Source organism: Ornithodoros turicata, chromosome 2 (assembly GCF_037126465.1).
Source record: "Ornithodoros turicata isolate Travis chromosome 2, ASM3712646v1, whole genome shotgun sequence".
Lineage (NCBI taxonomy): Eukaryota > Metazoa > Arthropoda > Arachnida > Ixodida > Argasidae > Ornithodoros > Ornithodoros turicata.
In genome coordinates, this window is record NC_088202.1 from 110,459,518 (window position 1) to 110,476,353 (window position 16,836).

Genomic DNA, 16,836 nt, shown 5'->3' on the forward strand with positions numbered 1-16,836 from the left:
GCATTCGCTTTTCGTTCTCGCACCGACTGCGTACTCTCGCAGTAGATAGTTAGTAAAAACAACGATAAACCGCTCGAAGAAATCAGAGACGAATGAAAAGTTGCACTTCAATATTTTATCAAACATTTTGGAATTTGGTAACTTTTGACACGAAGGACGAAAGGCTCAATACTGTTTTTCGGAGACCTGCCCTCGTTCCCAGTCGCCATGTTGCCAAGTGCGGTGCAGATGGGCTTCTTACTTGTCTTTGCTTGTGACACTTAGCCAACGAAGTGTTGTCGAAAACGCAACGATTTTGTGAAAGAATCTAATGTTTACGCTAGTTTCGAGAAAAAGAAATAAAAATATAACTAGTGTGCCTGTATAATGCTTCATATGTTCGACCCTGTCTTAATTATTGACAGTGGCATCATTTGCGAATAACATTCCGTATAAGAACAACAACAACAACATATATATTGTGATGATGAAGTGGGGTGGGTGGGGTGGCGTCCTTTTATGTCAGGAAATTTTGGAAAGCTGGCTCCTTTGCCTGCCAGACGACAAAAGCAGATGAAAGATGTAGGTCATTGAAAAGGTTAGCCAGCTGTAGGACTCGACTCCACATCTTCTGGATTAAGATGTGGGTTCGAGTCCTACAGCTGGCTAACCTTTTCAGTGACTTCCACCTTTCATCATTAATTTCTTAGGCACTTGGAGGCTTTGTATGTATTTGTCCTTCCTATGTGTTCCAGCCTCAGAACATCAGTTTCTCATGGACAAAAGCAGCCTTTTTATTGCCATGTTGTTCTCAGCAAAGTATTTTCTGAATTTTTTGAAGAAAATATCGCAATCGTATATTTCGAAGAAATGAATGTCAGTCGAAGGAAATAGAACACATACGAATATTATTTATTTTGGAACAGATACGGAACGCTTCCGCTGTTTCCATATACAGAGGACATAGAGGAAGGTGGTGCTCCAATGCTATTTTGACGTCGTGGCGCTACGAACTTAACCGCTACACTGACAGTTTACTTACTTCAGCTCAAGTGTAAAGCACGATTAGAACTACAATTACAAGTACAATTATTAAATTTGCGTACGCTATAAGTTATCATATACGGACAATTTTCTCTATAGAACGGCTCTGCTAAATTAACTTCGTATAACTTCTCGTACACGCATGATTCAACAGTAAAAGTCGTGCATGGAATAGGAACACCCTCGCTAGCCAGACTGACGTCACGAAAATTACGTCACGCCGCATTGTTGACGCGACTTCGTCGTGCGATCGGTGCACAGCTGCCGCTCTGCCAATTGATGTGACGCTACACAAGCAGTCTGTATTGCAATAACAACATTCGGTTCTTCATCATTTGACGATGAAACTTGGGCAGTCGCTATATCTAAACAGAAACAGGCTTCCCGAACTGTACAAGCATAGGAGAGACTGTACTCACCTTCAGGATACCCAATTCACCTCCTTCCGGAGAGCGTCTTGTTGCAGACAAGATGCCTGTGGGAGAACTGGCGGTCGCGAAAGTAATGTGCTGTGAAAGTCCGCCTTCTCAGCGTCTTCCTACGCAAAGCGGGTTTCAAGCTACGTACACAGCACTTGGCTTCCAGCGTCCGTAATATCCTGTGCTTCATTGTGTGGCTAAGGTTTGCAAGAAAAATATTGACTTCATTTTCCAACGTCGTCCCACGCTGGAGAGCCGCAACTCCCCCGGGGAATCTGAGTGGCAGACCCTTATAATGACACTTTTATTGCGGACGAAAGGTCGTGCATCGTATAATGGGGTTTATCGCAGATAATCGACTTTTTTGTTGCTGTTCGCCGCAATCTTGCCGAGTGAACGATACAAAAGCTACGAGCTGATGATAACAGAAAACGAGGGGTTCTATCCTCGAAACGTCCATCTTCTGGGGTAGCTGATAGGTTTCAGGAAACCTATCATAGTTTGTTGTCTGCTCTTATGAAATGTGAAAACGAAGAGAGAATGAAATAGCCGGTAGGAGAAACCCTGTGGACCGACTCGACTGAACCTCGAAAAAAAGAAATAAAAGAAACAACATACTCTTCACTTTCGCTAGCAGTTCCGTCTCAGTCACGTGATCTCAGCTGTTGCCGACATTTCTGCTGCACCTTCAAAAGTGTAGAACATCATTTGATAGAGAGTATTGCCAGGGAACGCAAATTTTTACTGTTGTCTTACACTTTTCTTGGTGATTTTTTGGGTTTTCTTCTACATTCAAACTCCTCTGGATAAGTATTTTGACAACCAGAATGAAGAACTGTGTGACGCGTGAAACACAGGGGCCTAAGTGTAGGAAAAGAATTGCGCATAATTCTTTGTTCAGAGTACAGAGCTACAAATGAAGAAGTTGACCTGACGCAGTTGAAACTGGTCCAACGACTTTAAAGACCTGAAGGCGAAAAGCATGTTTCTCACCGCACCAGCAAAATCTGGCTCAGAGGGGTGTAAAGGACTTCTTTGAGAGCGTAAACCTTTTGTAGAGCGTAAAGTTTTTGTCACTGGCGTAACTTTTACATAATGAAAGAATGCTAGTCTTTCAACAGGTATTAAAGGCAGGCTACTATACTTTCCAAAAATGCCGGGCGGTGACGTTTAAATGGCACATGGGTTTCCGCCATAACATTATGCTGGTGCTGACCATTACGATGCAACGATGTGTTCAGGCTCGCTAGAACGGATCTTCGCTGTAACAGCCACCCGGATATAATGTAGCATATGTACCATATATCTTATTTTGTTTGGGGCACCTACAGTATTGGTATGTAGAACTTCATATTCGATAGATCTGAGTATTGCAGGCTATCGTCTACAGCAGACCGAATTTAAAGTAAATTTTGTTGCATTGAAGCTGTCACAAGGCGCTGTTGTGGTGCCGAAGTGCGATGGTTGCGTCCCACTTGCTCGGAGCAGAAAAAAAATCGTTTGGGGCACATATCCTATGTGTTTGCAGGACTAATAGCCAATCTAAGCCAAGAGAGTGAAGTTTCAGACCGGCGAATTCTTGTTTTTATGCTTCTGACATGGGCTGATGAGACTATATAGAGTAAGTTGGTGTTCTTTGTTCGGGTCACAAAATGTAGAGGAGGTGCTGTTCCTCTACATGATTCCTGGCCGGCGATGATGGGATGCCACTATAAATGAAGGAAAAACGAAGACATAGTTCTTTCAGCAAATAAATTGAAGATGATTGGCGCTTTTGAGTGGGATAAAAGGTGAACTCGATAGTTAAAAACAAAGGGAATGCCCTTCTTTATTCCTTATTTTGAATGTAACGCACCTTGGATACAACGTATTTTTCTGCTGGATTGCGAGGACCTATATTGTAGCTATCCTCGATTATTGACCGCAGACTAAGTTGTACCGCTTTACAACTATACATGCCATCACGTGCAACTGAAGCACCAACTTGAGACAGAGGGTATTGTTTCCCATACCTGAGGAGCTAGAAGTCAGATAAAAAGTCTGAGTACTTGTTCCATTATATAGTTTCAGCACGGTGTACTTCTTTGCGCTCAATCGTTCGGATATCGTGGGTTCGAATCCCGCGGCACCGGCTGCGCTGCCCGAGGTTTTCCCTGGGTTTTCCGGCAGACTTTCTAGGCGAATGTTGGCACTGTTCCCCCTGAAGTCAGCCCAGGACACATACTAACCCCTCGTCCTCCACTCATTCCTGCTGTCCTCTCTCTATCTGTCCACGTCTCTACGCCGCTCATAGCCACAGTTGCTTCGCGGCGCTAACACGGAACTTAAAAAATAATCCTTCGGATATATTGTCGTCATATTCAAGACAATGAAAAAATGTGTGATAAATCTTGAGAGTGAAGGACGCTTTGCCTTTAAACACAGAATCCGTTCACATCAGTGGAGTAACTTCGATTACTTCGATGACGATGATCACTGGAACGGCTTCATTGACTTCGATAAATGTTTAGAAACAGCGTAGCCTCCAATGGTACATCGTCTAAGATATCTCAATATGATGTCAGCTGAAACAACAATAAAATATACGTCGAAAATCCTACAATGGCGGTGAACGTATATATTGAAGCAGTAGCTCCACAGCGGGTGCCGCTGCTATTTTGAACAGCGTCGGTTCTTCTATAGCAGACTTGTACAGTATCTTAAATATTTTTGCAAGTAACTCGGGACCTTGCAAATACTTTGAAATGTCATTATTCAGTAACCTAACTTAAAAAACTTTTTTTTTTCAATAACTTTCACTCATTTTCCAAGAAGATACTTCTCCATGCGTGACACGGAGGTCGAGCAAAATATCATCTTTTGTCTTTTTTTTTTTACATTCTATGTTAGCACCGCGAGGCAGCTGTGGCTATAAGCGACGTACAGACGTGCACTGGAGAGAGGACAACAGGAAGGAGTTGGGGGACAGGGGGTTAGTATGCGTCCTACGACTTCAGGAGGAATTGTGTCGACACTCTTTTGTCTCGGCAATGCGGGTTGTGCTGTACATATGCTTTAGCGTCTGAGATATTCGAGACATCCACGTCCCTCTTGGGAAAGGGCAGCGTGCAGTGCCTCGGGTTTGGGAGCATTCATGCGTTGTCGGGTGAACCATTGAGACCCATATCAGGCAGGACAGAGGACCTGTGCTGAAAGCCGTAGCGAAAGAAGGCACGTAAAATATTTGTAACACTTTATGAGGTTAATTAAAGCAACAGTGGATTTCGTATCGTGGATGTCGTTTGTGTAGAGCATTCGTTCGCATCTGTAGAGCGCCTGTTCAGTATTGGGGGTAGTGTGTTTTAAAAAACTGCAGCAGGCTATCGGATAGTAATTTTAAAAAGCAGTTGTTCCTGCGATCTAATAGAGCTTTTTGGTAACGCCATTTTCAAGTTCGCGCTCTTCGTATGTCTTTGATAGCGAATTTAAACTGTGACGCCAAAGGATCTTGAAAGAAACGAGTTACTTTTAAGGGTATTTAATACTCGATCTTAAATACTTTTCAACACTGGTCGTTTAGTACTCAACTCAGTTACTTTTTTGCCCGGTACTCAGTAACTTAAATACTTTTTGTGAGTAAGTTGTACAAGTCTGTTCCAGAGGGTGAAGAAGAGGAACAGACCAACGGATCTTGTCCAGCGGCTCACGACCTGAGCCTTCTGCTTCAAGAACACATAAGGTCGTTGAAGCGGTGGGGATAATAATCCCAGTCCAAAACAAAACGCTGTCACGTGGCCGCTTATCGTGCTTAGAACCAGAGTGCAAAATGTTTCAATTAAATTAATCAATTCAATCTTATAACCAGAGGTTTCAATGCCCTGACGTCACCGTCAGCACCTTCCGGTTTTTGTATTGCCATGCACCAGGGCCAACTCGCTGATGGCGTTTTGTTATACTTCAAAACAGTCCACAATCAGCTGTGTCTCGGTGTCACGTCTCTGTGATGCCCACAGGAATGCAACAACCTATATGCTTACGTCACCGTGAAAAGGAAACGACCTGTGAGCATTTGGTTTGGTTTTCTAGTTCATCTCTAAAAGTACTAGGTTCCGTTTAACGAAATTTTGCATATGGCGTTCACATAACTCATAATTGGGTACTGTAAAAGTGGTTAAATTCGCGGTCTTAATAATTCACGAATTTGAGCGGGAACGCGTTTCGGGTATGTTTCGCGGGACCTTCCTTTCGCGTATTCGCGTGGAAGCGTACGGAAGCGGAAATCGCGAGATCGAGGAGTTCGGGGGTTCATGACACTGCCGCCAGTAAACAACGGGAATTAGCCGGCTTCTGCATGCCAGGCTCTATATGTCGGCTGGCTTATAAAGGCTTACCGTGAACTCCAATCCCGTAACAATAACAATAACATACGTGCTGGTTCTGTGAAAGCAGGCATCTGCATTGCCAAGTGATGCACTATGCGAATAAACTACTGATGTTGAGGTGGCATTTCAATTATAGAAATGTTTGACAAGAACAAATATGTCGTCAAGTAAGTCCATTTGTCTTTGTGGAGCTCATATCGTTGCGAATTCCAGTGCCCACACTTTTTCATCCCCGCTACCTATATTGTGCGGAACCTTCATTTCGCGAAAAAAAATCGATGACGAACTTCGCGAAAATTAAGTCCTCGCCAAAAATTTCTACTTTTACAGTACATCTCCAAACCAGTCAGCGGCCTCAGAGTGGGCCGTTATGTGTTTCGCGAGCAGAAACGGCTGAAACAGAAACATTATTGTTGCATTTAGAAGCGTGTATTATCAGCAACGGCGTTCAAATAAAGACCGCATCTATCGTATTATTGCATATGTCTTGCGCTCCGTGACCAAAGAGGACAATCTGATGTCTCTCTCCGAGTCCTATTGCATGGAACAAGGCGTCGACCGACCGCCCCGGTGACCCAATTTGTCTAGCATGTGATCATGAGGTCCGTCCCTGTAATCAAGGCGGGCCTGTCCGATAGAGTTCGCCGGTCGCTCCTACTACAGTATTTCCAAACCCAAGCAGAGGAGACACGTGTTGCTTCTTCCACATCGCCGCGGGAACCCATCCGACCAGTCTGCTCTGCGGAAAGACGCCGGCAGGTCAATCGCTCCATCGACGGATACTTGAACGGACGTGTACCGGACTACTACAAGAGTGCGTATCGTAGTTTCCTTTCTTTTACATGCATGAATATGTATACGGATGCTCTTGGTCGAAAGTTATGAGAGGCCGGTGCACTCCGCGCGTATATTCGACGGTACCATTTTATCTCTTTCGCTCTTTTTTCACTCTTATGGTGTGGCAGCGAGGTTTCAGCCCCATCAACGATCTTGTTAAGGAAGGTTCGCGAATCATGAATGACAAATCAGGTCAGACGAAACGAATTCGACCTTTAAGGCTTTAAGACGACATTTAGGCCTTATTTACAGTGAGGCGGAGTGGCTTACGTATGCCAAAGAGAACATCGTACGTTGACACAGATTATTTTTAGAACTACTACACACACACTCAATCGGGCATCTATTTGTTGTTCGACGCTTTTTGAAATTTTTCCTTCCAATCAACAAACCTGCCTTCAAGAAAAACTGCGACACCACTAGAAGCCCTCAGAATTGTTCGCGTCAGGTATTTGGACGAATGGCAAAGTAAGCGGCAAGAGATGCTTCCGTACTCAAGAGCAGTTTGCCAGGGAGTGAACGTCAAGAAAAACTGGGCACCCAAGAGAGCCTGGGACGAAGGGGCGGGGTGCGCTGGTCGAGATGTCGCACGTGAGTGGAGTACCTGACGCAAGCAGATGGCTATCGTCGAAGCACAGACTAGTGGTTGTCGAGTTCCGGAGCTCACGCAGCTCAGAATCTTCCTGCTGTAGGCAAGCCAATGTGTCGGCGTTGATGGACAAGATGGGGTTGACCGCGCATACACGGCTGAGGTCGTCGACTGACTGATCAAGCTTTGCTGCTTCACGTATTGAGTGCCCGTTGTAAATTCCGCCAGGAAGGACAGGTGACGAATTTCACGGAGGGAGTATTTGTGGCTGGCGGACCTGAAAGCGGTTGTCAGTCGATTATGGTTCGTCAGAAGGGTGAACGGCCCTACCCTCGAGGAAGAATCGGAAGTACTTGACGGCCTTATACGCCGCGAGAAGTTACTCGCCGAAAGTGCTATATGCGGCATCCGTATGGGAAAAAAGGCGATCGGCACAATGGCGCCGCCTGGCTGATTCTGGTGAAGGGCCACCGACGGCTCCGTCGGATGCATCCACCATGAGGAAAAGTGCTGCTGAGGCAATGCCATGTTTAGCTTGCTGAAAGGTGTCCCTTGAGACCTGAGACCATGAGAATGACGGTGCTTCGCTGTGAGGCCACGGAGAAGGTCTTCGTGGGGACGAGCAGTTCTGGCGCAGTTGAGAATGAAGCTGCGGCTAGCGAGCCCGAGGAAATGGCGGAGTTACTACGCCGTAGACGGGAGAAGGAAGTCTGTGATGGCCTGGACTTTAGAGGGGAGGGGCATAATCCCTTGCTACGTAACCTGATGCCCCCGGAACTCCAGGTTGATGATGATGCCGTGGCGTTGTAGCTTAGAGAAGACCGCGTGAAGATGGGCTTCGTGATCCTGAGGAGAGGGGCGATAAGGAGATCGTTGATGTGTGCCATAACAAATGGCAGGCCCCACAGGACGTTAGCTATAACCGCTGGAAGGTCTGCGCCGCATTGCGTAGACCAAAGGACATCTGAACAAACTCAAAAAGGCCAAATGCCGTGGTGACAGCTGCCTTATGAACGTGTTCCGCTGCGACAGGAATCTGATGGCACGTCTTGTTGAGGTCGATTTTCGAAAAGACGGTTGCGCCGGATACATTTGCGATGAAATCCTGAATGTGAGGGAGCGGATAACGCTCAGGCTTGGACACCAGGTTCAATGCACGACAATCGCCGCACGGGCGCCAGTCGCCGGTTTTTTAGGCGTCATGTGGAGGAGAGAAGACAAGTCGCTGGTTGCGGGTCGAATGGTTCCGATCTCGAGCATGTGCTCGAATTCACTGCGAGCTATAGCGAGCTTGTCCGGAGACAAACGGCGAGTGCGGCAGTGAACGGGAGGGCCCGTCGTCTCAATATGGTGGAATATGCCGTGGGTAATGGGCTTCTTCCATTTGCAGGCTTGGGTGAGCCCAGGGAAGTCTCACAACATGGAGGCATAATGCCGCTGCAACGGCTCGTGAAAAGTGCCCGTCACGGCGGAAGGCCTGCAAGCGCTCATAGCGTGCACTGAGAGCGCGGTAGTGGTGTCAATGATCGTGCCTCGGGCAACGTCTACGTTGAGCTTGTAAGCGGCCAAGAGGTCAGCACCCAGGATGGAGACATTGACGGTCGCGATAAAGAAAATCCATGGGAAGGGTCGGCGAAGCCCGAAGTTAAGTGTGAAAAATCGCTCGGCGTAGATAGGGACATCGGTGTTATCAACGGCGCGGGGGTGGTGCAATGAAGGCCGGAGAGAGACGCACCTAGTAACGGGGAAGACGCTGTCTCCCGCACCTGTGTCGACGGGAAACTTGCTTCCGGAGGTCTTGTCGAAGGAACAGAGTCTTGCGTCTTGAGTCTTGTCGAAAAACAAGCGGCTGGTCGAAGGGCGGAGGCCAGCCGCCGCTTCTAGCGGTCTCCGGGAACAGGGGCTTGAGCACCGGCGAGCGCGCTCTCCGAAGCTGTACCAGCAAGGGCCGGAATCGTCAGGTTCCGCGCCGGTGGATGGTGACCGGGTACGATCTCGCGCGTAGGAAAGAGGTCGGGGTTGATGACGAGGGCGCGGGGACCGAGGGCGGAACTGGCGAGAAGTCCTAGGAGCAGCTACTATGTTCGTGAAGACCGCGACTTCGACTTGTAAGCGAGCGCGCATATCAGGGATAGACGCAGACTCGTGAGGGTGACTCGTTGGGAGTGACATTGTTGGTCTCTCCGGCGAGAAGGCGCGCAGCGATGGAGTAGCGACCTCCATCCGAAATGCAGAGGAGAAGGCGTTCCTCTGCTTGAGTCCTGATCGGCGATCATGAAATGTCCCGGAGGGCCGGATATGTTGGGGAACTTCCCTGCCCGTAGCTTCACTCCAGGACGCTGCCGATAAACTGGAGCTGCTGCTTGTAGCAGGGAAGCCGTCGAAGAACGTGTCCAGCTCGGGATGTGTAGACGAGCAGGTTTTTAGTGAATCGAGAGCTCTTTGGTAGGCACAGCGACGGTACCAGACCGGTACGGTAGCTACGAGCTCGAACGATGTCGTAGGAGAGTTGTCGTGGATGACTGTCAAGGCATTGCGCCGGTGTATAGGGCGTCGTTGAGTTCGACGACTCCCAGGGTTCGATGCTCGGCAGCATGCTCTGAGGCTATGGTGCGAAATTTGGGGTAGCGATGGCATAGAAGGCCGAATTGTTCGCTGGACTATTATTTACTTATTTTCAGAAAGGATGAAAAATCCAAATGTCACCCTTCAGCCTCGCTTCTTGTACTCGCCTAATAAACTTCGGTGATTTCCCATCCATTGCTTTTGTAAGATTCGGATATGTCGCATTAACTGAGGCATTTTCTTTTTTCCTCTCTCTCCAAGACCGAAAATAAAGTTGTTGTTGTTATTGTTCTTTTTTCCTCGTCAACGAAACCATGCTGTGTGTATTGTGGATTTCCTACTCGATTGAGTTTACAGCTGCAATTAAAGCAATATGTCTACTTAATAAAAATATTTGGTTACGCGTTACAATATCGAAGAAATTCACAAATGTAATTCAAGATTAAAGTGCGCATTCGGCCATACAACTTTGTCTCTGGGAGTCTGTGGGAGCTATATCAATGACGAGACTGACTGCTAGCAACTGTTTACTGGCGATGGTCGCGAGAAGGGAAACTCGAATGCTCGCGAGAGCTACAGCTACGGTGGTGGCATTCCACGCCCAGACTGGGAGGTGACCCGGGCTCGAATCCGGGCGCCGGCTGTGCTTGTCTGGGTGTTTCCCCTGTGTTCTCCTCCGACGGCTTTAAAACAAATGTCGGCACAGTTCCCTATGAAATCGGCCCCGGACGCATGGTACCACCCCCCCCCCCGCGCCCACGGCGATAGTCCTGACGCACGTAGCCCGCCTATGCATTGCCGACTACGGCAAGCAGTTCCATCATCACCGCCACCACAGCTACAAGTCCATGTATTAATGATGATTCTTGAATGAATGTATTATAAATGATTCTTGCCTTTTCCAGGAAAAAAAATACAAGAAAATCAATTCTACACCAGTTTTTCCGCAAGCTTAGCATAAAACGCTATTCTCAGCTTGGCTGGGCTTGCATGTGTGCCTCATGTACTTTGATCTGGTTGGCAGGCAAAGCGCTCGGCAATAACACGCCACCAACCAACCAACTCAATCTGATAGCTTCAAATACTATTCGCTACGCGTGTTCTGTTTTGCGGTTCTTTTTCTGGTTTTTCGTCAGACACTCTCAGGTATGTGTCGGTAGAGTTACCATTAAAGTCAACCCAGGATAATCTGCCCCTCGTATTACGTCACATGAGCAGACAAATGACCTGCTGACCTTTCAGCTGGCGTTGTTCGAAGGATTTAAGAAAATAGGTGGCCTATTTATGCCAGTGGAAGAAGCCTACTATCTGACTTGCATCGGCAAACATCCCATTGAAGCGAACGCAGTTCAGGGTCTCGCTTCTAGTCTGAACAGAAACATAGACTTAAATTGATGACCAACCCTGATCCCAGCGCCACGTCAATTCTGTCCGCATGCCGGTCCTTCGTTTTGAAATTGTAGAAAGGTTCGTGATTTTTCGGGCCATGAACATTTGATGCTATTGGGATAAATAGGGCGCGGGAGTTCATGCAAAATGCATATTTTTAGAATGTATTCTGATGGATACCCTAACGTTTCTCCATACATTACGAATCACAACGACACAAATCTACAGTGTAATTGCATATTTCTCCCTGATCGTCATACTGTTCCATATCATGACATTTTCCGGCGCCATTTGGTTGCATATTTCGGTTTCACGTCAACCTTACTGGTTCTCTCACGGACTCTGCCAATACCACCTAAGCCGCCGTCACATGAATGCGACAGAAGCGCATCGTATCGGCTTATCGCACCTCCACGAACATATCCCGACCGGTGTATTGGTTGATGAGGCCTTGTCGGAGAAGATTTGTTGCAACAAGTCGATGACGTAACAATTAAGAGTCCGTCAATCACGACGTTGCTTTCAGCGGCGTAGCTAATCACGACCGTGCTTTCAGCAGCCTTTGCTATGGGAACTAGTCGCCATCAGCCGCATGGGCAGCCAGTGGTAGTCATAGAAAGCCTGTGATTCAAAATCGTCTGCGGCGATCGGCTGACATCTTGGCAGGCTCCTGCGATTGGCGACTGTCTACATGCGAAGGAGCGAGAGGAGGTATTAAACAAGCCTTCTGTATCTAGGTGGCGTTGACTCTGCGAAGGAGTTGACCGTTGTTCTTGCGCAAGAACATATTTTATTTGTCGTACAATTTGTCGCAGCCAAAAAACGTAACATTTATGGTAGCCGGGGCTTCCACTGCTCCTTCAAAGGAACTATCGCATCCGTCGCGTTCGATTCCGAAACTACAATGCCGTTTTACTCCTCGTTCATCACTGACAATGACGCCGAAAATCCGACACGAATTATTGGAGCCGTTTCTCTGCAATTTGATATAATACACGGCAAGAGCAGACGACGGATGCTGAGAGCATTCTAGAATTCCCTCTCTGAAAATCAGAGAAAACGTCACTTGGACAAGGCCAACCAGGAAGCGGCAGATATACCTTGGCGTCCGACAGCCGGGCGGGAGTGATGGCGTCTGCAGGTCGCGGAGAGGCCTGAGATTGGGTCGTAGGAATGCTTTTTCTGGTTGGCGTCCTTACGTGTTTGTACAGCCAGGAGCGTAACACCGTGTTCCACGGAACATGATCATGTCAGAACTCACACTGGTAAAGTCGGCGTCTTTACAGAGGTCTTTTCGCTAAGTATACTGCGGTGCGAACGCGAAGCAGACGACCTCGGAGGCAATCACCCGCGCTGCGCTCCCGTTATTTGTGTGCTCGGCTTACGTCATTCTAGCTTGTAGCTCCAGAGGGAGTGCGAATCTTTAAAACTCGTTTATTTATTAAGTAAGCTGTTTTCAGAAGAGAGACTCGGCCAAGTAGAGTGTGAAACCATGCCGAAACATTACCGTATCGGTCTCATACACACCATTCCGGATGGGAGAGTCCCTTTAAGCGAAAGGCGATGTCAGCGACGTATACTCGTAGAGAAGGAACCTACTGCAGGTCGATGCTACATTTATGGAGAGGGCTTCCACACCTCCTTGAAGTTAAAAGCCATGTTAGCGACATACTGTACTCGTAGAAAGGGTGCCTACTTCATGTCGTCTACCACGAGGCGTTTTTAAAAACTGGCGATAATTGATCGCGCACAACGTAGTTAGAGTTGCACGATCTAAAAAGATACTTGTGTAATCCTGAAATGCCACTACACTGCGTGAAATGTAATAATTTTGAGTCATATTGTGGCACTGCGGAGTTCCGTGATACTATGATAGTAGCTGAACTAGTACGAATGCCACCAACATTTGCACAACTCACGACATTATTTCTCTCTTTAGTTTGTCATCTTGGAAAACTCTTGTATCGTCACGCGATCTGCGTGCGAACAAAATGTTACCATATATCCGCGTGTATCATACGGATATTTGAGCTGCGCATGAACGTGCGAATGTTGCCAGTATCATCTCCCTCTGTCTTATTTCTGAGTTCAGTGTTTTATCGTAATAGACAGCCGTTCACGCAAACTCGCCATGTTGGTATCGGAAAAACAGAAGCTAGGAAGCGGGAGACTTCCCTGTCCTTCACTAATTTGTTCTTGGGTAGGAAGTTCGCTGTCCTCGCAGAAATTCGCGAAGATAAGAAACATTGGACACGCGCACTACATAATAAAATAAGCCAGGACGGAAAAGGTGAACGAGGAAAACGTTGTCCATTTTCTGGCCAGACAAATAGCCTTCAGCGTGGAAGTTTTTCGCAGCTATGCAGGTCACTGGTCTCCGAAGGAAGACAAAAGAGAGGCGCGCAGTTTTAATGGCTTACATATTAGTGATGCATTTGTGTAATGGGTGTCACAAAAACATGCCGCACAAATATATGTCATTGCTATAAAGGTAAATACTAGAAAGGTAGATATGTATTACATTAAACTGAATGTTCTGCATATTTCTGGAGGACCATTGGCTTGTCAGGTGCTCGCCGTCGCCATGCTAAAACTCGCCATGAAAAAAATAAATAAATAAAGAAAAAGAAACACGTACATCATCGTCAAGAGACAACTATGTAACTATTTCACCAATGCGATCAAACCGACCATCATTGATTAAACAGTAGAATCTTAAAACCATTTATGTGGTGCAGTAGAGTACATACAAATAGACAGATAGATAAATAAACAAAATAAAAAGAAAGAAATATATCTGTATGTCCTATCCCCCCTGTGGCATCTCCACGTACTATGAACGAATCGTTGTTGCCGTATACATGCCTATTTGCACTGCTTCCGGTTTGGTGGTGGTGCTGGTGAAAGGGCTCGCCGTTGTCGGCCTCACAGAGGTGGGCAACGTCACGACTGACGCCCTTGGGGAATGTGCGTCCTGGGCTGACTTCTAAGAGAAACACATATGTCTGAAAGCGTCTGAGGATAACTCAGGAAAAACCCCACACCGTACAGCCGGCACCGGGATTCGAACCCCGGTACCTCCCAGTCTCGACGTTTGGTGCCAAAACGACATCCGGCTTCACAGCAAACACGCTCTGCGCCAACCACTGTGCCGATGGATACAGTTATCGCTTCTGATTTGAGGAGAGAGATGGCCGTATATGCCTTTTTATGGCTATTAAAACTTCCACAAAGAGGCGTACGCCTCCCATTTTCAACAAATCATGAAAGCGAAAGACAATTCTGCATAGCGGCTGGTTCCAAGCGTCCTTAGTCGCGGAAGGACCAGAAGTCTTCTTCTTGGCACCGGAAGTTGTGGCGTGGGCCTGTTTATGTTTACCGGAGAATGTCATGTATAAGCAAGTATTCATAGGTTCTTTCTGCATCGCTCTTGTTCTTTGGCTCCCATGTTCTTCGAACTCTTGTTATACCTACTACACCCGTGTTCAACCTAAGAACGGCATGAAATGTAGACCGTCGAGATACCCCGCCGGATAAATTATACTGCAGCGGCACCAAGAGCAGCCTGTATAGGGCTCCCGTAGTTTGTGTCGGCGCACTACTTATGGCAACGTAGTGTGATGCAGCTGTGATTACAGCCGATAGGAACAGGGGCTACAGCCTATATAGGGCAGGGCTTAAATGCGCATTTCTTGAGTTAAACACGGCTATGGTGTTCGAGACAAATATGATATCGTCTATAATATAATATGATATCACTGAATCAAAATATGATTCAGTGATATGATTCAACCCCCATCGAGTTGTTGTTGTTATCCGACAGAAAATTGATGAGCCACGTTCATTTCTCGATTGTCCGGTACGCAGGGCTAATATGAAGGCAGTGGCAGCTGTTGGGGTGTTACTATTCGTCCAAGTGGTTCGATGCTTCCCAGACGGAGCTCCAATCGGTGCTTGTGAATCTTTCCTACCCCGCCACGGTTCAGCACAACCTCTACCGAACCATTCTTCCCCATACGCTGTCACTCAGTCAAAGGCACACTACGGTCCCGGAGACATCGTCACAGGTATGTGAAAAATAGTCCCGCCAAAAAATTGTCCCAGCTGGCAAAGGAGAAAAAAGTGGTCTAGCGCCCGCCAATTGTGCCTTCAGGCGGCGTATGTCGATACGTATGAAAGCGACAGAGAGAGAGAGGAGGGGGGGGGGGGATAAAGAGAGCTCACACCTTAGTAATTATGTGCAAATCATTTTATGCAAGAGTGTCAGGTTGCAGTCTATTGTCTTCGAAAGCGATGTAGAATACAGAGCACCTCCAATCGACGGCTAAAAACGAAGTACATAAATGGAAACAGATAAATTATGTATCCAACACTCTCCGAACAGAACTTCCCCGCCTAGCACGTGGTCCGCCAACCATTGCCATAAATGATAGGGTTATCGCTCCTGATTTGAATAGAGAGGGGGCGTACGCCATTTTGTGGCAATTATCATATATCCAAATTGCTACAAAAGGCGTACGCCCCCTTCGTCCTTCGAATCCGAAGCAGTAACCTACCATTCGTGGCAATGGTTGGCGCTGAAGTTCTGTTCTGAGAGTGAATGCCGGGCCAATTGGTATTTTAATAAGGCAATCATGCTGCTGAAGAATTACAGCCAATTGAAAGGCACAGAAAAAGCATTGGGGAGGATTGAGCCCTCATTCACTGCATGTATCTGTTTCATAGTCAGCATTACTACAACCGGACCGTCATTCAGAGGGTTCATCGTGCAAGGCTTCAACCCGCAGACACGGGAGGTCATCGGAGAATTCCTCGGCGGCTCGGGGGTAAAACTTCTGCCCCAATGTTCGTCCATCACGCACGATAATAACCGCGGCAAGAAGGCAGCGACTCTGAGCTGGAGGGCTCCCAGAGGAACATCTGGGCCAGTAATGTTCAGGTAACACTTTTCTCAGTTCTTATGACAATGAAAAGATGGCTAAGATGGCTTCTTATGAGATTCATGAGGCGCTTGAATGTATGGTTTTATTCCCCACCAAATTTTTTGGCGCCAAACTATATTGAACGCAGAAAGCAGGAGGAGTCACGATGAACGATTAAATTTCCCCGTGTACTTGACGTGTACTCGAGAGCTCCATCCTTGGGGAACAAAAGAATGTTTGTCTGTGTAGAAATGGGTTACGTAGTTCTGCAAATATTTTTGTTTTCATCTCTTTTTTATATCTCAATCATCAATCGATATTTTTTGCGGAAAACTGAAACGTCATCTTTAACAACAAAATACATTAACAAATTAAATGTGCTCGAAACTCTTTCCCTGCCCGTGGCCCTAGAATCGGCACACCTATGTTCCTGAGTAGCTTGTCTAAATTGATATTGGATTTTAGCAAAATACAGGTTAGTTTTATTGCTGTCTATTGGTGGCCTTTACATCTAGGGCATAAATGGATATGTGGGACATAATCTGCTAGGACATAACCCACAAGTGACACACTACCTCCGCAAACATTTCACACAAATAAGCAGCAGCAGCAGCAGTGACAAACCGTGCCGCAGCCTGGGAAAAACATTCCTCCACATAGTTATATGGTATTATAGTAGTATAGTACACTTATTAGTATAGTATAGTAAAAGTATTTTCATTTGGGGCAAA

The 16,836-nt window shown here is 46.8% G+C and overlaps 1 protein-coding gene across 2 annotated transcripts in view; it reads left to right on the forward strand.

Moving 5' to 3' along the window:
- Positions 1–16,836, forward strand: part of LOC135385953 (putative defense protein) — a 39,731-nt gene that overhangs the window by 22,559 nt on the left and 336 nt on the right. Inside the window, exons 1-3 of one of the 2 annotated variants that reach the window (XM_064615604.1) lie at positions 6,536–6,617; positions 15,051–15,250; positions 15,909–16,122. In XM_064615604.1, coding sequence (XP_064471674.1) covers positions 15,058–15,250; positions 15,909–16,122 — 407 coding nt within the window. In that variant the 5' untranslated portion in view covers positions 6,536–6,617; positions 15,051–15,057. Of the gene's footprint in view, positions 1–6,535; positions 6,618–15,050; positions 15,251–15,908; positions 16,123–16,836 lie in introns of those variants that run through there. The other variant, XM_064615605.1, reaches the window with a different exon arrangement.